This window comes from Pristiophorus japonicus, chromosome 18 (genome assembly GCF_044704955.1).
Source record: "Pristiophorus japonicus isolate sPriJap1 chromosome 18, sPriJap1.hap1, whole genome shotgun sequence".
In the NCBI taxonomy this organism is placed as follows: domain Eukaryota; kingdom Metazoa; phylum Chordata; class Chondrichthyes; family Pristiophoridae; genus Pristiophorus; species Pristiophorus japonicus.
In genome coordinates, this window is record NC_091994.1 from 52,391,979 (window position 1) to 52,417,585 (window position 25,607).

At 50.0% G+C, this 25,607-nt stretch overlaps 1 protein-coding gene across 1 annotated transcript in view; it reads left to right on the forward strand.

Annotated features, from left to right (window-relative positions):
• The first annotated feature begins 1,914 nt into the window (after window positions 1-1,914).
• The window catches only part of LOC139229037 (disintegrin and metalloproteinase domain-containing protein 10), a 224,241-nt gene continuing 200,548 nt past the window's right edge, over window positions 1,915-25,607 (forward strand). The window contains exons 1-2 of the mRNA XM_070860697.1: window positions 1,915-2,032; window positions 4,376-4,526. Of these exons, the coding sequence (XP_070716798.1) occupies window positions 1,915-2,032; window positions 4,376-4,526 (269 nt within the window). The remainder of the gene's footprint in view (window positions 2,033-4,375; window positions 4,527-25,607) is intronic.

Consider the following 25,607-nt stretch of genomic DNA (forward strand, 5'->3'; position numbering starts at 1 on the left):
ATGTTGAGTTTAACTTTTAACATTATCGGAGGGCTTTTGGTGGTGAAGGTGTGTATCCCATATACTTCCTTTTCATCCTCAGGTTCAGTTGCCTCTCCTGCTCGTTCATTGTGATCCTCGCTGGATCGGTCGTCCTCTCCTAACTCTGCCACGTGGTGAGTCAGAGACCGTTTGCACATTCGCTGGAGGTGCCCCATTGTTCCACAGCCCTTGCACACGTAGGGCATGAATCGACATTGATGGGCTCTATGACTGCTCCTGCATTCACGCCCCACGGCAGACTCTGAGTCAGTCTAGGCCTAGGTCTGGCCTCTGCAGCCATATGGGCCCTGCCCTGTACAGTTCTGCCTGCTGAAAACATTATTTTATGCACAGTACTTGCATTCTGTGAAGATATCTGTTTCGTGTTGTCGCTCGTGGATATGAAAGCCTGGTTTATCGTGATAGCCTTGCTCAGATGTAGGGATTCGGCAGACAGCAGTTTGCGAAGAATGACTTCGTGGCCGATTCCAAGCATGAAAAAAATCCCGCAACATTTCCCCCAAAGATCCTGCAAATTCGCACTGTCCCGCAAGGCGTCAAAGCTCGCCACGTGCTGGCCCTCGGAGCGATGGTGCGTGTAAAAGCCATACCTGGCCATCAAGATGCTCTCCTTCAGCTTGAGGTGTTCCCGAACCAGTGTACACAGCTCTGTGTAAGTCTTGTCCGTTGGTTTGACCGGTGCCAGTAGATTTTTGAAGAGGCCATATATCGAAGACCCACATACAGTGAGGAGAATCGCCTTGCGCTTGACTGCTGTCTCAGCCTTGTCCAGTTTGTTGACCATGAAGTACTGGTCGAGATACTCAATGAATGCTTCCCAATCATCACCCTCAACAAAGCTCTCAAGAATACCAAGGGCAGCCATTACTGCGTGAAAGTTCGTGATCCGTTACTCGTCGCCAATTTGTTATGTTCAGAATAACTCCACAAGACTGTATTGTAAGCTCAAACTGTTGTGACCTTGGTTTCTTTATTCAGACTCAAGAGTGAGGAAGCAGCATGATGGATCACCTTTTATACCTGCTTGCTTCAGGGTGCACAGGTGACCCTTAGGTCTCCCACAGGTGTGGCCCCTAGTGGCAAGTCTTACATATTGTTGAGGTTTACATACATACATAACATTCAGGGCATGCGCCGGAAACAGGTGCCTTTCCCAGTAAAGGTCCTCACCTCTGGTTGAGGCCCTCTGTGATCCTGGGCGGCCCTGAATGCAGTTGGTGCTGGGACGGCTACATTCAGGAAAACGGGGTCCACATGAGCCCGAACCAGCGTTCCTGAAAGGGAGCGCTGCAGATCGCCACCAAAACCGTCATTTTTTTTACAAAGATATTTAGCTGAATGGGGAGCTGGATGCCATGCCACCCTTGTGCCCTTTCATACCATGGGCCCTCAGCACAAAACTGCCTGGAATTCAAAGTAAGCTGTCAGTGTAGGATCAGTGGGTAGCACTCTCGTCCTCAGAGTCACAAGGTCGAGGCTTCAAGTCCCATTCCAGAGATTTGAGCACAGAATCTAGGCCGGCACGCCCAGTGCAGTGCTGAGGGAGTGCTGCACTGTCGGAGGTGCCGTCTTTCGGATGAGATGTTAAACCCAGGCCCTGTCTGCTCTCTCAGCTGGACGTAAAAGATCCCATGGCGCTGTTCAAAGAAGGGCAGGGGAGTTATCCCCGGTGTCCTGGCCAATAAGTGTCGCTGAACTATCAAAAATAAAAACAGATTTCCTGGTCATTATCACAGTGCTGTCTGTGGGATCTTGCTGTTCACAAATTGGCTAACATATTTCACTACATTACAGCCGTGGCTACACGTCACAGTTACTTCATTGGCTGTAAAGCGCTTTGGACGTCCCGAGGTTGTGAAACGTGCTATAGAAATGGAATTTATTTTCTGCTTTGTGTTTCCAAAATGGCAACTGGTACAGCTGAAGGCAGATCGGGCACGGAAGGTCATGACCTGGAATCCGAACCCTGATCCTTCATTTTACTGCCACAGTATGAGCAAATCAAGGTTGAACTGATACCCCTTGACTTGGCTGGTGAGTTAAGTGTAAGAGAAGTGTTGGTTTTAGGGGAGAGTGAGCTGAACTGGCTACATGGAGGTTTCCAAATCTTACAGCACAGCCAATAAAATATTGCAGGCCTATCGAGCAACGTTTATCAATTGTACCTCATTACCCAGATTAAGAACCACCTCAGCACAATTGAAGAGGGCGATGTGTTGGCTCGCTGTTCTTTACGCACTGATGTTTATAGAAACATAGAAACATAGAAAATAGGTGCAGGAGTAGGCCATTCGGCCCTTCGAGCCTGCACCGCCATTCAATGAGTTCATGGCTGAACATGCAACTTCAGTACCCCCTTCCTGCCATGAGAAGGATATTCAGCAAACTGGCCCATCTCTATGTGTGGACTGTACACGGGAGGAACATCAAACTGACCCTCGACATTCCTCGAGCTCACACCACAGCAATTCCACAACTCCGTTCCAAGCATGGCCTCACCATGGAGTGATAGCAGGTTAAATGAACCTCTTTCAGCCCTCAGTGAGATAGTGTTGAGGTGAATGACAGCACTGTGTGAATTGCCTCTAATGGACTATTTTGCCCGTGGGATTTCTCTTGCTACTCAAAGTGACGATTCCGATCTGTCCCTCACGCCACAGTTAACATGGAATGTGATGCCTCGGCTGGCCCTGGCACTGAGGTTTGAGGCTCGATATTAACCCTGTCACTATCCAATGCTCCAATGCTGGCCCACTAACACGTGCCCTGGGACAATCAGTCTGGCAGTATAGTGGCCGAGGCTCAGCTGATTCAGGATAAAAGGTAGCACCGTGGGAGGGTTCGCTGAGTGAAGCTGTGTCGGGGATTTAGGACCAGCTGTAGTCTGCCAATCTCAAACATGCTCAACTACGCTAGAGTTACAGATAGAACTACTGGTACAGATAGAGGTACAGGCACGGTGCCGGTACGGTGCAGGTACAGGTACGGTGCAGGTACAGGTACGGTGCAGGTACAGGTACGGTGCAGGTACGATGCAGGTACAGGTATGGTGCAGGTACAGGTACGGTGCAGGTACAGGCACGGTGCAGGTACAGGTACGGTGCAGGTACAGGTACGGTGCAGGTACAGGCACGGTGCAGGTACAGGTACGGTGCAGGTACGATGCAGGTACAGGTATGGTGCAGGTACGGTGCAGGTACAGGTACGGTGCAGGTACAGGTACGGTGCAGGTACAGGCACGGTGCCGGTACGGTGCAGGTACAGGTACGGTACAGGTACAGGTACGGTGCAGGTACAGGTACGGTGCAGGTACGATGCAGGTACAGGTATGGTGCAGGTACGGTACGGTGCAGGTACAGGCACAGTGCAGGTACAGGTACGGTGCAGGTACAGGTACGGTGCAGGTACAGGCACGGTGCCGGTACGGTGCAGGTACAGGTACGGTGCAGGTACAGGTACGGTGCAGGTACAAGTATGGTGCAGGTACAGGCACAGTACAGGTACAGGTACGGTGCAAGTACAGGCACGGTACAGGTACAGGTGCAGGTACAGGTACGGTGCAGGTACAGGTACAGGTACGGTGCAGGTACAGGTACAGGGCAGGTATGGTGCAGGTACAGGCACGGTACAGGTACAGGTACAGGTACGGTACAGGTACAGGCATGGTACAGGTACAGGTACAGGCACAGTACAGGTACAGGTACAGGTACAGTGCAGGTACAGGTACGGTGCAGGTACAGGCACGGTACAGGTACAGGTACGGTGCAAGTACAGGTGCAGGTACAGGTACGGTGCAGGTACAGGTACGGTGCAGGTACAGGAACAGGTACAGGAACAGGTAAAGGTACAGGTATGGTGCAGGTACGGTACAGGCATGGTGCAGGTACGGGTAAGGTACAGGTACAGGCATGGTGCAGGTACAGGCACGGTACAGGTACAGGTATAGGCACAGTGAAGGTATAGGTACAGGCACGGTACAGGTACAGGTATGGATACAGGTAGAGGAACGAGTACATGTACAGCTGCAGGTACAGATACAAATCAGATACAGATACAGATAGATGTGCAGCTCCGGATACAAGTACAGGTGTAGGTGCAGGGACAGGTACACGTTCCGACAAAGCAATCAGTCCTTCCTTTCATTTCGATTAGATGGGAAATAGAGGCACCCAATTCCCGGCAGAAATAGTGACACCAAATAAAGAGCGTAGGACCAAGGTTAATATATTATAGATAATAAAATCTCGGCTTTTGTCAATCACAAGTTCCTGAATTCAGCTTATCCGTCTCTTCCTGCATGCATGATATGGAAGTTTATGTCTGTCTTGTCTAGGGCATACTGGAGCAAAGCTCAACCCATTTATCAAGCAGTACGAGGGTCTGTCGTACAACAGGGACACGGTTCGCGATCAGCATCATCGTGCCAAGCGATCCATCCGTGGGGAGCCGCCATTCATCCACCTGGAGTTCGCTGCTCACCAAAGGTACGTCCCTTTGCTCAACTACAAGTCTTTCTGCAAGTGTCACCCACACTGAACTGAATAACAGTTTTAAAAACAATAGCACATATTTTAAGAAGTGTCGGCTTTAATTGAAGATCCCGCCCACCCTAAAGTAACAATAAACTGTGCTGACGCTGTTCGATTTAGAAATACTTACTGGAATGTATTTGCTTCATGGATTCTTTGCTTAAGAATTCATAACAACACATTGCTATTAAGAACTCGTTGGTTTATTAGCAAAAGGTTTAACAATCACACCACACATTACCAGTTCATCCACCAGGCTCACAACCACCTGCCCCATCGTGGATCCCCCGAACCCAACTGGCTGGGGTTTTATTGAGTCTTGTGTAATATGTCTCTACTTATCTGTAGAATAACTCCATGAGGCCTAGTGCTGTGCTTAAACTGCTGTCACCATAGTCTCTTTATTCACTGCTGAGTGCCTGCACTGCGTGGTGATCAGCCTTTTATACAGCTCCTGCCTGGGCCTCCCACAGTTGCGCCCTCTAGTGGTACCAGCATAGTATGTACACAGAGTATACATATACGACATTGTGAACATCACGTGACTGGCTAAGCCACTTACATTGCAACAGCTCTACAAACCTGTGAGCGTACTCACAGGGGCATACATTACAGTTACCTCCCAAAGTGAGCCACCTTCTCAGGGCAATGCGGGAAGACCAATGCAAGCCGAACTTGTCAGTAATGCCCACATCTCCAGAATACACAACTCACACTCTTAGCTGAGTTCCAAACATTGGCAGCAATTAATTCTGAAGTCTATGCGCTCAAAGAATTTTATCATCCAAAACAAATTCCCTAAAAGTTTCCAATAACTTCCTACACTCTGACTGCAGCAGTTTCCGACACTTTGTTCCACTGCCTTATTCATATCCTGCTGCCACAAGATGCTCCCTGAGTGGTGTGATTTTGAGAGGTGGCTGGCTGGAGCCTTCGGGGGCTGAGGACTGAGGAGGGAGGACTGAGGAGAGCCTTCTCTGCGAAGTTGCTGCCCCTGAGGGACATGCTAATGGTTGCCATTCTTCCTGCATTTTCAAGGGGAGCCGGGACCAGCTCTGAAGCTCCGTCAGGTGTCCTCAAAAGAACATAAGAAATAGGAGCAGGAGTAGACCATATGGCCCCTCGAGTCTGCTCCACCATTCAATAAGATCATGGCTGATCCGATCATGGACTCAGTTCCACTTCCCTGCTCGCTCCCCATAACCCCTTATTCCCTTATCGGTTAAGAAACTGTCTATCCGCCTTAAATATATTCAATGTCCCAGCTTCCACAGCTCTCTGGGGCAGAGAATTCCACAGATTTACAACCCTCAGAGAGAAGAAATTCCTCCTCATCTCAGTTTTAAATGGGCAGCCCCTTATTCTAAGATTATGTCCCCTAGTTCTAGTCTCCCCTATCAATGGAAACATCCTCTCTGCATCCACCTTGTCAAACCCCCTCCTAATTCGTTTTGATAAGATCACCTCTCATTCTTCTGAATTCCAATGAGTAGAGGCCCAACCTACTCAACCTTTCCTCATAAGTCAACCCCTCATCTCCAGAATCAACCTAGTGAACCTTCTCTGAACTGCCTCCAAAGCAAGTATATCCTTATGTAAATATGGAAACCCAAACTGCACGCAGTATTCCAGGTGTGGCCTCACCAATACCTTGTATAGCTGTAGCAAAACTTCCCTGCTTTTATACTCCATCCCCTTTGCAATAAAGGCCAAGATTCCATTGCTTACTTGCTGTACCTGCATACTATCCTTTTGTGTTTCATGCACCACTTTGTACTGCGGCACTTTGCAATTTTTCTCCTCAGTGGAGCGGCCTTAAAGAATAGAAGTATTATCACTTCCACAAGTGACAGCAACTTCCGTCACCGGTCGGGTACAGGCTCAGAGGACCATTGCTCAACATCATTATGTTCCAAACAGTCACATCATCATCATATCATCATAGGCAGTCCCTTGGAATCGAGGGAGACTTGCTTCCACTCCTAAAGTGAGTCCTTTGGTGGCTGAACAGTCCAATACGAGAGCCACAGACCCTGTCACAGGTGGGACAGACATTCGTCGAGGGAAGGATGGGTGGGACTGATTTGTCACACGCTCCTTCTGCCTGCGCCTGACCTCTTCACGCTCGCGGTGTTGAGACTCGAGGTGCTCAGCGCCCTCCCGGATGCACTTTCTCCACCTAGGGTGGTCTTCGGCCAGGGACTCCCAGGTGTCAGTGGTGATGTCGCACTTCACCAGGGAGGCTTTGAGGGTGTCCTTGTAACGTTTCCTCTGCCCACCTTTGGCTCATTTGCCATGAAAGAACTCTGCATAGAGCACTTGCTTTGGGAGTCTCATGTCTGGCATGCGAACTATGTGGCCTGCCCAGCGAAGCTGATCGAGTGTGGTCAGTGCTTCAATAATGTTGGCCTGGTCGAGGACGCTAATGTTGGTGCACCTGTCCTCCCAGGGGATTTGCAGGATCTTGCGGAGACATCATTGGTGATATATCTCCAGTGACTTGAGGTGTCTTCTGTACATCGTCCATGCCTCAGATCCAAACAGGAGGGCGGGTATTACTACAGCCCTGTAGACCATGAGCTTGGTGGTAGATTTGAGGGCCTGGTCTTCGAACACTCTTTTCCTCAGGCGGTCGAAGGCTGCACTGGCGCACTGGAGGTGATGTTGAATCTCTGCATCAATGTCTGCCTTTGTTGACAAGAGGCCCCTGAGGTATGGGAAGTGGTCCACATTGTCGAGGGCCGCGCCGTGAATCTTGATGACTGGGGGGCAGTGCTGTGCGGCGAGGACAGGCTGGTGGAGGACCTTTGTCTTACGGATGTTAAGTGTAAGACCCATGTTTTCACATGCCTCGGTCCATATGCCAAACAGCCCCAACCATGTCTTGGAAGCCCTGTGAAAGGGTGGAATTCAGATGCACTCTTCACTTTCCTTGGCAGACCTCGTGCAGTCATTGAACCCCTTCCTGCACTGTGCAGCAGTTCTTGGGGTAGTGGAGGTTGCACTTGCTGCCTCAGCAATCTCCCTCGATAATATTTACACATCCCTCTTCCGTACTTCTTGTTCTCGGTCGCTAAAAGTCTGTCCCTTGGCGCTGGAAGCTTGTCCTTTGCACAATCCCCTCCTAGTGACCCGCTTATAATTTAGAATTCTGCTTTACTCCAAAAGGGACTGCCCGGCTGGAAGCTGGACGATGGTGCTCACTCCACCCGTTATTAGGTTCCGCTGTGTCCCAGCCCTGCAGTTACCACCCACCCAAGGGTCAGAGCTGAGAATATTGCCGTGTGTGGTGTGACCAGGGACAGTGGTGGGTGCACAGCACACTGCCTTTCTTGCATTTCATAATTTTAAGAATTTGGGCAAATGATATGACGTCTTTCCAGGTATATAAAACAAATTTTTGCCAGCAATGACTCAGTGGGTAACACTCTCACCTCTGAGTATCACGGTCATGGATTAAAGTCAAACTCCAGAAATATCAGCACATAATCCAGGCTGACTCTTCTAGAGCAGTACTGAGGGAGCGCCGCACTGTCGGAGAGGCAGTGCTGAGGGAGCGCTGCACTGTCGGAGAGGCAGTGCTGAGGGAGAGCCGCACTGTCGGAGGGTCAGTACTGAGGGAGCGCCGCACTGTCGGAGGGGCAGTGCTGAGGGAGCGCCGCACTGTAGGAGGGTCAGTACTGAGGGAGCGCTGCACTGTCGGAGGGGCAGTGCTGAGGGAGCGCCGCACTGTCGGAGGGTCAGTACTGAGGGAGCGCCGCATTGTCGGAGGGTCAGTACTGAGGGAGCGCCGCACTGTCGGAGAGTCAGTACTGAGGGAGCGCTGCACTGTCGGAGGGGCAGTACTGAGGGAGCACCGCACTGCCGGAGGGGCAGTACTGAGGGAGCCTCCGCTGCACTGTCGGAGGGGCAGTACTGAGGGAGCCTCCGCTGCACTGTCGGAGGGGCAGTACTGGGCAGTACTGAGGGAGCCTCCGCTGCACTGTCGGAGGTGCCGCCTTTCAGATGGGATGTTAAACTGAGGCCCTGTCTGCTCTCTCTGGTGGATATAAAAGATCCCATGGCACTCATTCAAAGAGGGCAGGGGAGTTATCCCCGGTGTCCTGGCCAATATTTATCCCTCAACCACTATCATTTGCTGGCGGAGTGGCACCATATTGATCATTTATTCCTGGGATGTGGGCATTGCTGGCAAGGCCGGCATTTATTGCCCATCCCTAATTTCCCCTTGAGAAGGTGAGCCGCCTTCTTGAACCGCTGCAGTCCGTTGGTGAAGGTGCTCCCACGGTGCTGTTAGGGAGGGAGTTCCAGGATTTTGACCCAGCGACGATGAAGGAACGGCCGATACATTTCCCAGTGCGGATGGTGTGTGACTGGGAGGGGAACGTGGAGATGGTGGTGTTCCCGTGCACCTGCTCTTGTCCTCCTCGGTTTTTGGTGTTTGCGGGGAAGGAAGGTACTGCTGAATAACCTTGTGTACCTCATATCCAGCAGTTGGGAGCCTGGGACCCTGTCTGAACTGACAGGAAGGGCTCATTTGCATATCTGGATGAAGCCGGGATGTGGAAGGGTATCAATGGACCTGCCCCAACCCACTGACAGGGGAAGCAGTGCACACTGTCTCGCTCCGACCGAGGAAAGGAGATTGGAGCTGAGAAAATGGGACATCTTTGAAACCTTCAACTCCCATCGCAGCCAGGATCACTTTCTATCCCATTAATCAAATGCTCCGGAATCGGTCACCTTTGGTGCTTTTCCGGAAACCTCAGCAGAATTCATGCCAGTTCCCAGCACCAGCTACAACCTCCAACCCCCCAACCCCCAACCCCCAAACCCTAACCTCTGACCCACAACCTCCAACCCCCCCAACCTCAAACCCCTAACCCCCAACCCCAAGCCCCTAACCTCTGACCTCTGACCCCAACCCCTAACCTCTGACCTCCAACCCCTAACCCCCAACCCCAACCCCTAACCTTCAACCCCCCAACCACAAACCCCTAGCCTCTGACCCCCAACCCCAAACCCCGAACCCTCAATCCCCAACACCCAACCTTTGACCCCAACCCCAACCCCCAACCTCTAACCTATAACCTCCAATCCCAACACCTAACCCCTAACCCTCAACCCCCAAACCCCTAACCTCCAACTCCCAACCCCTAACCTCCAACTCCTAACCTCCAACCCTCAACCTCGAAACCCCAACCCCCAACCTCCAACCTCCAACCCCTAACCTCTAACCCCAAACCCAACACCCAGCCCCAGGCCCCAACTCCCAGCTGCTGTGAGCTCTGCTCAGGTTTGCCATGGGTGAACTGGCAGAAATTTCTGGTTCAGCCCTGCAACTCCCTCAGACATGGACCCCTTGATGTGTTGGGGTGGGGGGAGTGGGGAGGGGGAGGTGGGCAGGCAGAAGTTTCACTCTCCTCCCTCTGCGTGAATTGAGTGTTGCAGTGTAAATGGGCCGGAACCCTGACGAAAGTGGTCTCCACCACCCCTCCGACCGTGCAGCCCCTGGCCACTCTGCCACACACCCACCAGGGCCCGATGGGGGTATTGGGACCACAGTCTCTATAATCACTAACCATCGATTGATTGATCCCGTGATGAAAATGGTGATCCGTCAAAGGCAGGAATATTTTCAAAATATCTAAGCTCTGATATTCCTGGGACTTGATAGAGTGATTTCCACTTCTGTGGGCCCCGAGTATGAGACCTAATATGTCCTTACTATACAGTACAAATGCACACGAGGCCCATACTTGAGAGAAGGTCACTCTCTGACCAGTAACCTTTATTAGCCAGCGCTGAAGTGCAGAAGGTGGGTGGAGCTTCCCCTTTTATACCTGAAAGTCCAGGTTAGGAGTGTCTCCCAGAAGTTCACCACCTAGTGGTCAGTGTTCTCAAGGTGTACAACTTAGGTCAGTTTATACATGGGTTACAATGATAGTTGAATACATGACATCATCTCCCCCCCAAAGTCTTATTGGGATCACAGGTTGAGACTCTCTGGTGGTTTATGCTCCCTTGTAGAGCGCCTGAGTTGGGGCTCCGATTGTTGGGCGCTGGCCTGAGTGTCTGCTGTTTGCGGTGCCTCAGGCCTGTCCGGACTGCCCACAGTGACTGGGCTCTCCTCCACTTGGTTCCGGTGTTCGGTCATCTGTGGTGGAGTGAACTCTACATCGTGTTCTTCCTCTGCTTCTTCTATGGGGTTGCTGAATCTCCTTTTAGCTTGATCCACGTGTTAGTGGCAGATTTGTCCATTGATAAGTTTAACTACCAGAATCCTATTCCCCTCTTTGGCAATCACAGTGCCTGCGAGCCATTTGGGCCCTGCAGCGTAGTTGAGAACAAAGAGTCATTGACATCAATACATTGCGCCCTCGCATTCCTGTCATGGTAGTCACATTGTAACCAGTGCCTGCTTTCAACAATTTCTCTCATGGTGGGTTGTATAAGGGATAACCTGGTTTTGAGCGTTCTTTTCATTAGCAGCTCTGCGGGTGGAACCCCTGTGAGCGAGTGTGGTCGGGATCTATTGGCCAACAGGAGGCGTGATAAGCAGCTTTGTAGGGAACCCCCTTGGACTCTGAGCATCCCCTGTTTGATTATCTGCACTGTTTGTTCCGCCTGGCCGTTTGAGGTCGGCTTGAACGGTGCCGTTCTGACATGGTTGATACCATTTCCTGCCATGAAGTCGTGGAACTCAATGCTTGTAAAGCACGGGTCATTGTCGCTGACCAAGACGTCCGGTAGACCATGGGCGGCAAACATTGCCCGTAGACTTTCTACCATGGCAGAGGATGTGCTTGAATTGAGAATGTCACACTCGATCCATTTGGAGTAGGTGTCTACTACAATCAAAAACATTTTTCCCATGAAAGGACCTGCGTAGTCCACATGGATGTGTGACCATGGCTTGGCATGCCAGGACCAGGGGCTAAGGGGGGCTTCCCTGGGCGCATTGCCCAGCTGGGCACACAGTTTGCACCTGTGAACACAAAGTTTCAGGTCTGCATCTATCCCTGGCCACCAAACGTGTGACCTGGCAATTGCCTTCATCATGACAATGCCCGGGTGCTCATTGTGGAGTTCTCGGATGAACGCCTCTCTGCCCATCTGGGGTATGGCTACTCAGTTTCCCCACAGTAGGCAATCGGCCTGAATCGAGAATTCATCCTTGCGCCTGTGAAATGGTTTGAATTCCTCAGGGCATGCCCCGTACGTGGCTGTCCAGTCCCCATTCAGGACACATTTCTTGACTAAAGACAGCAGCGGGTCTCTATTTGTCCAGACTTTGATCTGACGGGCTGTCACGGGTGAGCCTTCGCTTTCGAAAGCTTCAACAGCCATGAGCATCTCAGCAGCAAGCTCGATTGCCCCCTCGGTGGTGGCTAGTGAGAGCCTGCTGAGTGCATCGGTGCAGTTTTCGGTGCCCGGTCTGTGCCGAATTGTATAGTCATAGGCAGCTAACGTGAGTGCCCACCTCTGTATGCGAGCCGATGCATTTGCATTTATGGCCTTGTTGTTGGCCAAAAGGGATGTTAGGGGTTTGTGATCTGTCTCCAGCTCAAATTTCCTACCAAACAGGTACTGGTGCATTTTTTTTTACTGCATATACACACGCAAGCGCTTCCTTTTCTACCATCCAGTAGCCTCGTTCTGCCTGGGACAGACTTCTGGAGGCATAAGTTACCGGCTGTATCTGACCCTTGGCATTAACATGCTGCAACACACATCCGACCCCATAGGACGACGCATCGCATGTTAAAACAAGTTTCTTACACGGGTCATATAGCATTAACAGATTGTTGGAGCATAACAAATTGCGTGCTCTATCAAAAGCCCTTTCCTGGCTGTCCCCCAGACCCATTCGCGACCTTTGCGTAGGAGCATGTGTAGCGGCTCTAGCAGCGTGCTCAATGTGGGAAGAAAGTTACCAAAATAGTTCAGGAGCCCCAGGAACGAACGCAGCTCCGTCGTGTTACGGGGTCTGGGTGCTTTCTTGATCGCTTCCGTTTTGGACATAGTAGGTCTGATCCCGTCTGCTGCTCCCTCATCCCCAGGAATTCTACCTCTGGAGCTAGGAAGACGCACTTCGCCTTTTTCAGTTGCAGCCCTATCCGGTCCAGTCTGCGTAGCACCTCCTCCAGGTTGTGGAGGTGTTCTTCAGTATCGTAACCCATGATGAGGATGTCCTCTTGAAAAACCACCGTCCCTGGAATCGACTTGAGGAGACTTTCCATATTTTGTTGAAAGATCGCGGCGGCCGAGCGAATCCCGAACAGACATCTGTTGTACTCAAACAACCTCTTGTGTGTCGTGATGGTGGTCAGCTTCTTCGACTCACTCGCAAGCTCCTGGGTCATGTAAGCTGAGGTCAGGTCCAATTTTGAAAAAAGTTTGCCACCGGATAGCGTCGCAAAGAGGTCCTCCGCTCTCGGTAGCGGGTGCTGGTCTTGGAGTGACACTCGATTGATGGTGGCCTTGTAATCACCACATATCCTGACCGACCCATCCGCCTTGAGCACCGGCATGCTCGGGCTCGCCCAGTCACTGAATTCGACTGGCGAGATGATGCCTTCCCTCAGCAGGCGGTCCAGTTCGCCTTCTATCTTTTCCCGCATCACGTACGGCACCGCTCTGGCCTTGTGGTGTACTGGCCTGGCGTCCGGGTTTATGTGAATCACTACCTTGATCCCCATGAAAGTTCCAATGCTGGGTTGAAATAGTGAGTCAAATTTGTCCAGGACCTGTGAGCATGATACTCGCTTCACAGAAGAAATTGCATTGACATCGCCCCATTTCCAGTTCATGACAGCAAGCCAACTCCTCCCCAGCAGTGTGGGACCGTCCCCCGGGACAATCCAGAGTGGCAACCTGTTCTCCGAATCTTTGTGGGTCATGACTACCATGGCGCTGCCTAGCATCGGAATGATCTCCTTTGTATATGTCCGTAGCTGTGCGTCAATTGCCGATAATTTTGGCCTCCTGGCCTTGGACGGCCACAACTTGTCGAACTGTTTGATACCCATCGAGGACTGGCTGGCCCCCGTGTCTAGCTCCATTGATACTGGGATGCCATTGAGGAGCACTTTCATCATTATCGGTGGCGTCCTGTTGTATGAACTGTATATATGCTCCACATGAACTCGCTGAACTTCAGCTTCCAGTGATTTCCCCCAGTGTCCATTTGGCCTCGTAGGGCTTACATCGGGCCCGTCCTCCTCGTACATCAACCTGGCTGCAGGCTTCCTGCACATACGCGCCAAGTGACCGCTGACATTGTAATTTCTGCAGGTATATTGCTGATACCTGCAAGCTCTGGCTGTGTGTTTGCCTCCACACCTCCAACATGTGCTGTTGTTGGAAACAAAAGGTCCATTACCAGTCGATTATCTCTGACTGTCTCTGTAACTGCCCTTAAACGCACCATTGACAGGTTTTGATGGCCCCATTACTGGCCGCATTGTCCCTTGCGATGGCATGAATTGGCGTTCAGCTAGCCATTGTCTCTGTTGAATTCCCCCTTTGGGTTCGACTACATGCTCGGGGCTGTCCGATTGTCCCTGTCTGCCTGGGGAACTGTGTGCCGCGTCAACAATGTTGACTCCCTGTCCATTTGCTGCGTTTAAACCAAGATTTTTGTCAAACATCATTCTGGTCTCTTCCTCCCCTGAGATAAATGTCTGGGCCATCAAAGCTGCTATTTCCAGGGTCAAGTCTTTGGTCTCAATCAGTTATCTGAAAACCCCAGTGTGCCCAATGCCCTCAATAAAAAAGTCTCGCAGCATCTCCGCTCTGCATGCATCTGGGAACTTACATAGGCTCGCCAGTTGCCGGAGGTCTGCCACGAAGCCTGGAACGCTTTGCCCTTCTCGCCACCGGTGCGTGTAAAACCGGTGTCTCGCCATGTGCATGCTGCTCGCCGGTTTAAAGTGTTCCCCGATCAACTTACTGAGCTCTTCAAAAGTCTTGTCCGCCGGTTTCTCTGGCGCTAGAAGGTCCTTCATCAGGCAGTACTTTCTGGATCCACAAACCGTCAGGAGATGAGCCCTGCATTTGTCGGCCGAATCCTGTCCCAGCCATTCCTTAGTGACAAAACTTTGCTGTAGTCTCTCAATAAAATCGGCCCAATTATCACCAACACAGTACCTCTCGTCTGTGCTGCTAGTGGCCATGCTCGCATGGTTTAAATCCCAGTTTCTCGTCGCCAATAATATGTCCTTTGTATACAGTACAAATACATGCGAGGCCCATACTAGAGAGAAGGTCACCCTGTGACCAGTAACCTTTATTAGCCAGCACTGAAGTGATGAAGGTGGGTGGAGCTTCCCCTTTTATACCTGAAAGTCCAGGTTAGGAGTGTCTCCCACAAGTTCACCACCTAGTGGCCAGTGTTCTCACAGTGTACAACTTAGGTCAGTTAAGACATGGATTACAATGACAGTTGAATACATGACAAGACCAAACCCGGCTCCATATTTAGACCGGCCCTTTAAATTCTGGTTGAGGGGTCTGTTCCCTAACTGAGGAAATTCCTCCCTCTATGCCCTCAAAAGGCTACAGCGGAACTTACACCAGTACTTGAGAGCTGCTCTGTGCCCATTTGAGGCCTAGTGAAAGCACCATCACCATCATTATCATCAGAGGCAGCCCCTCAGAATCGAGGAAGACTTGCTTCCACTCTAAAAGTGAGTTCTCAGGTGACTGTACACTCCAATATGGGAATTACAGTCTCTGTCACAGGTGGGACAGATAGTCGTTGAGGGAAGGGGAGGGTGGGACTGGTTTGCCACACGCTCCTTCCGCTGCCTGCGCTTGATTTCTGCATGCTCTCGGTGACGAGACTCGAGGTGCTCAGCGCCCTCCTGGATGCACTTCCTCCACTTTGGGCGGTCTTTGGCCAGGGACTCCCAGGTGTCGGTGGGGATGTTGCATTTTATCAGGGAGGCTTTGAGGGTATCTTTGAAACTCTTCCTCTGCCCACCTTTGGCTTGTTTGCCGTGAAGGAGTTCCGAGTAGAGCGCTTGCTTTGGGAGTCTCGTGTCTGGCATGCGGACAATGTGGCCGCCCAGCGGAGCTGATCGAGTGTGGTCAGTGCTTTGATGCTGGGGATGTTGGCCTGGTCGAGGACGCTAACGTTGGTGCGTCTGTCCTCCCAGGGGATTTGCAGGATCTTGCGGAGACATCGTTGGTGATAGCACCAGTTCTTTACTTGAGTGCGGTTATTGGAGGAGATCTCTCATAGAGAGGCTCCAATGGGAGTTGAAGATCAAAAATGCTTTTCTACTGCTCCTTGGTTCTCAGAGTGGGAGGGGCCCCCACGGAGCAGCGAGGGTCACATGGGGTTTGCTGTACGTCAGCACGGGTGCTGATGGCCCACCCCAGGCTTTGGGACAAGGGTCACTGGCCACGACAGGCTCTGCTGCACTTACCCTGGAGCATGCCCCCATAGTCTTTGTTTTCCTGACCTCTCCTGGAAGGCAGAACTATTCAGGAGCTGCTGTGACTGGTGCGGAGTCACTGTGAGGGGAGAACTGCCTGTTTCAAGGAGACAAGAAGGGTCTCTGATGCTGTTTTGCAATGGGGTTCAAACCAAGAACGGTGCTTGAGCAATAAAATATTTTTGTTTGCTCGGAAGATGTTAGAAAACGGGTCAGAGGTCTGGAACAAACGCATTAATCATGATCTTTCGCGATGTCAGTTAATGTTCTCCCCCGAATAAAATACTCAGAGAGAAAAATGAGAGCAGTTCGCTGTGTAGAGCCCGTTGGGACATCCCATACCGAGCTGTCTCCTTCCAACTGAGAAAACACTCTGTAGCGACAGGAATGCTTCAGCCTGTGATGCAGTTCTGGTTTCAGTAAGCAATGCCAGCATCACTGCCGAAAGTTCTGTTTCTGATAACGAGAAGTTTCATCTCTTGTGCATTGTTCTTCCAGCCAGGTTCAGTTCTACTCTCACTTTCCTCGTCCAGCAGGCCTGGCCCAGGGACCTGTCCCAGCCTCAGACCCTGTCCTCCCACAGGGAGCGTATCAATAAACTTTCCCTGATGTCGTTACTGTCCCACAGGAGGGGGATGTCCCTTCATGACATCACCTTTCCCTAAGCAAGGAGTGACGTCATCACCTGGCATTCAGACATGGGGCTAGACTTTTCAAAAAGGCCCTCAATGCCCGATTGCCCGCTCAGAAAAACCGCGAATGTTTGGTGAGTAACTCTGGTGAAAATTTACACTTTTATGTTAAAACTAATTAAAACTAATCGCCCGGCTTGCACCTTTATTCTTCTTGGTTTTCTCGGCGGTTAAGGGTGAAACTAAGTAAAATGGGCAGTTTTTAAAAAACTTTAGCCCGAGGCTGCGGTTGGGCCGAGGGAGGGAGGAAAACATTTAAAAAAAAATGTCACTAAAAAAAAATAAAAACGTACAAAGCGTTCCCAAGGCACTTTTAACATAGAAACATAGAAACATAGAAAATAGGTGCAGGAGTAGGCCATTCGGCCCTTCGAGCCTGCACTACCATTCAATAAGATCATGGCTGATCATTCCTTCAGTACCCCTTTCCTGCTTTCTCTCCATACCCCTTGATACCTTTAGCCGTAAGGACCATATCTAACTCCCTCTTGAATATATCCGATGAACTGGCATCAACAACTCTCTGCAGTAGGGAATTCCACAGGTTAACAACTCTCTGAGTGAAGAAGTTTCTCCTCATCTCAGTCCTAAATGGCCTACCCCTTATCCTGTGTCCCCTGGTTCTGGACTTCCCCAACATCGGGAACATTCTTCCCACATCTAACATGTCCAGTCCCGTCAGAATCTTATATGTTTCTATGAGATCCCCTCTCATCCTTCTAAACTCCAGTGTATAAAGGCCCAGTTGATCTAGTCTCTCCTTATATGTCAGTCCTGCCATCCCGGGAAACAGTTTGGTGACCCTTCGCTGCACTCCCTCAATAGCAAGAACGTCCTTCCTCAGATTAGGAGACCAAAACTGATCATAATATTCCAGGTGAGGCCTCACTAAGACCCTGTACAACTGCAGTAAGACCTCCCTGCTCCTATACTCAAATCCCCTAGCTATGAAGTTCAACATACCATTTGCCTTCTTTACTGCCTGCTGTACCTGCATGCCAACCTTCAATGACTGATGTACCATGATATCCAGGTCTCGTTGCACCTCCCCTTTTCCTAATCTGCCGCCATTCAGATAATATTCTGCCTTCGTGTTTTTGCCACCAAAGTGGATAACCTCACATTTATCCACATTATACTGCATCTGCCATGCGTTTGCCCACTCACCTAACCTGTCCAAGTCACCCTGCAGCCTCTTAGCGTCCACCTCACAGCTCATACCGCCACCCAGTTTAGTGTCATCTGCAAACTTGGAGATATTACACTCAATTCCTTCATCTAAATCATGAATGTATATTGTAAAGAGCTGGGGTCCCAGCACTGAGCCCTGCAGCACCCCACTAGTCACTGCCTGCCAATCTGAAAAGGACCCATTTATCCCGACTCTCTGCTTCCTGTCTGCCAACCAGTTCTCTATCCACGTCAATACATTACCTCCAATACCATGTGCTTGATTTTGCATGCTAATCTCTTGTGTGGGACCTTGTCAAAAGCCTTTTGAAAGTCCAAATACACCACATCCACTGGTTCTCCCTTGTCCACTCTACTAGTTACATCCTCCAAAAATTCCAGAAGTTTTGTCAAGCATGATTTCCCCTTCATAAATCCATGCTGGCTTGGACCGATCCTGTCACTGCTTTCCAAATGCGCTGCTATTTCATCTTTAATAATTGATTCCAACATTTTCCCCACTACTGATGTCAGGCTAACCGGTCTATATTTCCCCATTTTCTCTCTCCCTCCTTTTTTAAAAAGTGGTGTTACATTAGCTACCCTCCAGTCCATAGGAACTGATCCAAAGTCGATAGACTGTTGGAAGATGATCACCAATGCATCCACTATTTCTATGGCCACTTCCTTAAGTACTCTGGGATGCAGACTATCAGGCCCCAGGGATTTTTCGGCCTTCAATCCGCTCAATTTCCCGCATAATAAGGATATCCTTCAGTTCCTCCTTTTCACTAGACCCTCTGTCCCCTAGTATTTCCGGGAGGTTATTTGTGTCTTCCTTCGTGAAGACAGAACCAAAGTATTTGTTCAGCTGGTCTGCCATTTCTTTGTTCCCCATTATAAATTCACCTTAATCTGATTGCAAGGGACCTACGTATGTCTTCACTAATCTTTTTCTCTTCACATATCTATAGAAGCTTTTGCAGTCAGTTTTTATGTTCCCAGCATGCTTCCTCACATACTCTATTTTCCCCTCATAATTAAACACTTTGTTCTCCTCTGCTGAATTCTAAATTTCTCCCAGTCCTCAGGTTTGTTGCTTTTTCTGGCCAATTTATATGCCTCTTCCTTGGATTTAACACTATCCTTAACTTCCCTTGTAAGCCACGGTTGAGCCACCTTCCCGGTTTTATTTTTTACTCCAGACAGGGATGTACAATTGTTGAAGTTCATCCATGTGATCTTTAAATGTTTGCCATTGCCTATCCACCGACCACCCTTTAAGTATCATTTGCCAGTCTATTCTAGCCAATTCACGCCTCATACCATCGAAGTTACCTTTCCTTAAGTTCAGAACCCTAGTCTCTGAATTAACTGTGTCACTCTCCATCTTAATAAAGAATTCTACCATATTATGGTCACTCTTCCCCAAGGGGCCTCACACAACAAGATTGCTAATTAGTCCTTTCTCATTACACATCACCCAGTCTAGGATGGCCAGCCCTCTAGTTGGTTCCTCGTCATATTGGTCTAGAAAACCATCCCTAATACATTCCAAGAAATCCTCCTCCAGCGCATTGCTAGCAGTTTGGTTAGCCCAATCAATATGTAGATTAAAGTCACCCATGATAACTGCTGTACCTTTATTGCACGCGTCCCTAATTTCTTGTTTGATGCTGTCCCCAACCTCACTACTACTGTTTGGTGGTCTGTACACAACTCCCACAAGCGTTTTCTGCCCCTTGGTATTCTGCAGCTCCACCCATACCGATTCCGCATCATCCAAGCTAATGTCCTTCCTTACTATTGCGTTAATTTCCTCTTTAACCAGCAACGCTACCCCCACCTCCTTTTCCTTTCTGTTTATCCTTCCTGAATGTTGAATACCCCTGGATGTTGAGTTCCCAGCCTTGGTCACCCTGGAGCCATGTCTCTGTAATCCCAATAATATCATATTCATTAATTGCTGCCTGTGCAGTTAATTCTTCCACCTTATTACGAATACTCCTCGCATTGAGGCACAGAGTCTTCAGGCTTGTCTTTTTAACACACTTTGCCTTTTGGAATTTTGCTATCATGTTGCCCTTTTTGATTTTTGCCCTGGGTTTCTCTGCCCTCCACTTTTACTTTTCTTCGTTCTATCTATTGCTTCTGCCCCCATTCTACTTCCCTCTGCCTCCCTGCATAGGTTCCCATCCCCCTGCCATATTATTTAACTCCTCCCCAACAGCACTAGCAAACACTTCCCCTAGGACATTGGTTCCGGTCCTGCCCAGGTGCAGACTGTCCAGTTTGTACTGGTCCCACTTCCCCCAGAACTGGTTCCAATGTCCCAGGAATTTGAATCCCTCCCTTCTGCACCACTCCTCAAGCCACGTATTCATCTGAGCTATCCTGCGATTCCTACTCTGACTAGCACGTGGCACTGGTAGCAATCCTGAGATTACTACCTTTGAGGTCCTACATTTTAATTTAACTCCAAGTTCCCTAAATTCATCTTGTAGGACTTCATCCTGTTTTTTACCTTTATCGTTGGTACCTATCTGCACCACGACAACTGGCTGTTCACCCTCCAGCTCCAAAATGTCCTGCAATTGCTCTGAGACATCCTTGACCCTTGCACCAGGGAGGCAACATACCATCCTGGAGTCTCGATTGTGGCTTCAGAAATGTCTGTCTGTCTGTCTGTCTGTCTGTCTGTCTGTCTGTCTGTCTATCTATCTATCTATCTATCTATCTATCTATCTATCTATCTATCTATCTATCTATCTATCTATCTATCTATCTATCTATTCCCCTTACAATAGAATCCCCTATCACTATAGCTCTCCCACTCTTTTTCCTGCCCTCCTGTGCAGCAGAGCCACCCACAGGGCCATGAACTTGGCTGCTGCTGCCTTCCCCTGATGAGTCATCTTCCCCAACAATACCCAAAAGGGTGTATCTCTTTTGGAGGGAGATGATCGCAGGGGACCTCTGCACTACCTTCCTTCCACTGCTCTTCCTGTTGGTCATCCATTCCCTATCTGTCTGTGTAACCCTTACCTGCGGTCTGACCAACTCGCTAAACGTGCTACTCACGATATCCTCAGCAGCGCGGATGCTCCAGAGTGAATCCACCTGCAGCTCCAGTGCCGCAATGCGGTCTGTCAGGACATGGAAGCGTCCCTGATTTCCCACATAGCACAGGAGGAACATAACACGTGTCCGAGCTCTCCTGCCATGACTTCACCCCTAGATTAACTTAATTTGGCAACAACAATGCTAAAGGTTACCTACTGATAAGGAAAAGAAAAGAAAAACTACTCACCAATCACCAGCCAATCACTTACTCTCTTGGCTGTGACGTCACCTTTCGATTTCTTTCTACTTCTTTGTTTACCTTCTGCCCTGTAGCTACACTGGCTGGCCTCTCCGATGCTGCTCCCCGGGCTCCCGCCTCACCGATTTACACCTATTTGCCATTTTAAAATTAAAAAAAATAAATACAGAACCTTTAATTGACCTTTCTTTGCAGAGTCCCCCTTTACCACTCTGTTTGAGCAGCTTTCACAGTGTGGTTCCCTTGGCGATCTGGACGGACGTCTGCTGAGGCCAAACTTACGCCCTGGTGATTTTTTTCAGCGGTGCACTTCGGCGGTTTGGTCCCGCGGGAGGGTTCATATTTGGGCGCTACCACTAAAAAAATAAGGGGGAAACTGTCGCCGGGCGGAAAAAGAGCTGTACCGCCGAGAAAATCACCGAGAACCTGCTGAAAATGATAGGAATGTTTAGCCCTATGTATGGGGCAATGTGTTCGGTTATGGGCCCCGCACCCCAGGGTGGATATACTGGTCTTGGTATATACTAGCAGCGCAGATTCACCTGAATGGTAGCGGGGCTAAAAGGGTTAAATTATGAGGCCGGGTTGTACAGAGTGGGCTTGTATTCCCTTATAGGAGACAAAGAGGTGATCTGAATGACAAAGGGGTTTTGTGGGGTTAGGGAGAATCTATTTCCTCTGTTGGGGAAATCCAGAACAAAGGGACATAACCTCAACATGAGAGCTTTGGCCATTTAGGAGTGAAATCAGGAAACACTTTTTCACACAAAGATTAATGTAAATCTGGAACGCTCTCCCCCAAAAGGCTGTGCATGCTGGGGGTCAGTTGGATTTTTGCAAGACTGAGACCGGCTGATTTTTATTAGGTAAGGGTATCAAGGGATATGGAGAAAAGGTGCCCAGAACTGGTGAGGGTGCTGCCCACTGAGCCACGGCTGACAGACCAGAGGCAGCAAAGACAGGCCTGGTCTGACAGGCTCCAATGGAGAGGGTCGATGTTGTGTATATGGACTTTCAAAAGGGCGTTGAAATAGTACGACTTAATAGGCCTGTTAGCAAAATTGAAAGGGACAGTGGCTGCGAGGATACGAGGTTAGCTGAGTGAGTAGTGATGAACGGGTGTTTTTCAGACTGGAGAGAAGTGTACAGGGGCGTTCCACAGGGTCAGTATTAGTTAGGACCACTGCTGTTTTTGATACATATTGACCTGGACTTGGTACACAGGGCACAATTTCAAAGTTGGCAGATGGTACAAAACTCAGAAATGTAGTAAAGATGGAGGGGACTGCAGGAGGACATAGACAGACTGGTAAAATGGACAGACACAGGGCAGATGCAATTTAATGCAGTGTGCGAGTGATACATTTTGGTGGAATGAATTAGGAGGGGCAATATGAACTAAAGGGTACAATTTTAAATGGGGTGCAGGAACAGAGAGACCTGGGCGTGTGTACACACAAATCTTTGAAGGTGGCAGGACAGGTTGAGAAAGTTGTTAGAAAAGTATATGGGATCCTTAACCGATAAGGGAATAAAGGGGTTATGGGGAGCGGGCAGGGAAGTGGAGCTGAGTCCATGATCAGATCAGCCATGATCGTATTAAATGGCGGAGCAGGCTCGAGGGGCCGTATGACCTACTCCTGCTCCTATTTCTTATGTTCTTATCCTTGGCTTTATAAATAGAGGTGTAGGGGAAGAAATTCAGTAATGCCCCGTTTGGGGGCGGCGACAGTTGAGAGGCGTGAGACTTAGTCCCAGGTGTTGAAGTCTCGCCCCTCTCCAGAAATTCGGGTTACTGCCCCCGGGATGACGTGGAGCACTAAATCAAGGGCTCCACTTTATCCTGGGGCGGTAACAGGGCGGAGGGCCCAGCTGCCTTGCACACGGGGCTGTGCAGTGCTGCCGTGTCCAAGGGGGTCCTCCTCACCCAACGGGAAGGGCCCATGCTGCTGACTCCGCAGGGGACAAGGGACTGACCTGGACCACCCGGGGAGCGGGGGTGACACGCGATCACCATGGCAACTCCAGCAGCGTGCCGGCTGAACGATCGCGGCCACGACCCCGCGCAGAAACCGCGTCGGGAGCGGCAACAAGGTGAGTGTTTTATTTTTTGCTCAGCCACCTGGCCTTTCATCATCATAGGCAGTCCCTCGGAATCGAGGAAGACTTGCTTCCACTCGAAAAATGAGTCCTTAGGTGGCTGAACAGTCCAATACGAGAGCCACAGTCCCTGTCACAGGTGGGACAGACAGTGGTTGAGGGAAGGGGTGGGTGGGACTGGTTTGCCGCACGCTCTTTCCGCTGCCTGCGCTTGATTTCTGCATGCTCTCGTCGATGAGACTCGAGGTGCTCAGCGCCCTCCCGGATGAACTTCCTCCACTTAGGGTGGTCTATGGCCAGGGACTCCCAGGTGTCAGTGGGGATGTTGCATTTTATCAGGGAGGCATTGAGGGTGTCCTTGTAATGTTTCCTCTGCCCACCTTTGGCTTGTTTGCCGTGAAGGAGTTCCGAGTAGAGCGCTTGCTTTGGGAGTCTCGTGTCTGGCATGCGAACTATGTGGCCCGCCCAGCGGAGCTAATGACCGGCTGTTTGAGCCACGCCTCCCGCGGCTGCCGGTGTTTCTACCTGGCGGTGCTGCGGGGGGGGGAGGGGGGGGCGAAAGCCAATTTGGGGGCCTGGCCGCTAACGAGGTGATGCGCGTGGTGATTACGTCACCATCTCCGGGCGATGAAGATCGGGGAGCAAAGCCGTAGCACCCCTGGGTGCTAATGGGAGGCGCGAATGCCCCCAATTTCTTCCCCATAGAGCACACAAACAAGGAAGTTATGGTAAACTTTCATAAATGGCTGGTTCGGCCCCAGCTGGAGTACTGTGTCTAATTCTTGATGATTATTTTGTTATAATTACTTCTTCATTAAGAAGGGAGAAGTTTAATATATATAGCTCCACCTATGGACTCCTGTACAGATAAAGAGGGAACAGGTCACCTGACTAGAGTTCCGGAGTGTTCTGCCATCTTAAGGCTGTGTGTGTTTGTGAGTTACTGAAGATGTAACAATTCTGGACACCACACTTTAGGAAGGATGTCAAGGCCATAGAGAGGATGCAGAAGAGATTTACTGGAATGGTTCCAGGGATGAGGACTTCAGTTCTGTGGTGAGACTGGAGAAGTTGGGATTGTTCTCCTTACAGCAGAGACGGTGAAGAGAGATTTGATAGAGGTGTTCAAAATCATGAATGGTTTTGATAGATTAAATAAGGAGAAACTGGTTCAAGTGGCAGAAGAGTCAGTAACCAGAGGACACAGATTTAAGGCGATTGGCAAAAGAACCAGAGGCGACAGGAGGAAACATTTTTCCTTTTGCTTAAACACAGCGAGTTGCTGTGATCCAGAACGTGCCGCTAAAGGGCAGTGGGAGCAGATTCAATAGTAACTTTCAAAAGAGAATCGGATAAATATGTGAAAAATGTTTTTTGACAGGGCTATGGGGAAAGAGCAGGGGAATGGGAATTATTGCATAGCTCTAGGAAACAACAACAACTTATAGTTATATAGCGCCTTTAACGTCGTAAAATGTCGCAAGGCGCTTCACAGGAGCGTTATCAAACAAAACAAGCCACATAATGAGGTGTTAGGACAGGGCTTGGTCAAAGAGGTGGGTTTTTACGAGCTTCTTAAAGGACAAAAGAGAGGTAGAGAGGCGGAGAGGTTTAAGGAAGGGGTTCCAGAGCTTGGAGCCCAGGCAGCAGAAGGCACGGCCACCGATGGTGGAGCGATTATAATCAGGGATGCTTAAGAGGCCAGAAATGGAGGAGTGCAGAGATCGTGGAGGGTTGGAAGGCTGGAGGAGGTTACAGAGATAAGGAGGGGCAAGTAGGCCATGGAGGGATTTGAACACAAGGATGAGAATTTTGAAATCGAGGCATTGCTTTACCGGGAGCCAATGTAGGTCAGAGAGCACAGGGGTGATGGGTGAGCAGGACTTGGTGTGAGTTAGGACACAGGGCAGCCGAGTTTTGGATCACCTCTAGTTTATGTAGGGTAGAATGTGGGAGGCCGACCAGAAGTGTGTTGGAATAGTCAAGTCTAGAGGTAACAAAGGCATGGATGAGGGTTTCAGCAGCGGATGAGCTGAGGCGGGGGCGGAGTTGGGCGATGTGATGGAGGTGGAATTAGGCGGTCTTAGTGATGCTGCGGATATCTGGCCGGAAGCTCAGTTCAGGGTCAAATAGGACACCAGGGTTGCCAACAGTGTGGTTCAGCCTGAGACAGATGGCAGGAAGAGAGCACACACACGATGGGCCGAATGGCCTCTTCCTGTGCGGTATCATTCTATGATTCTATGATCCTACATCTGCCGCCATGCTCTAGAAATTCCGATGTGACCCTGGCTCTGGAAGCTTGTCA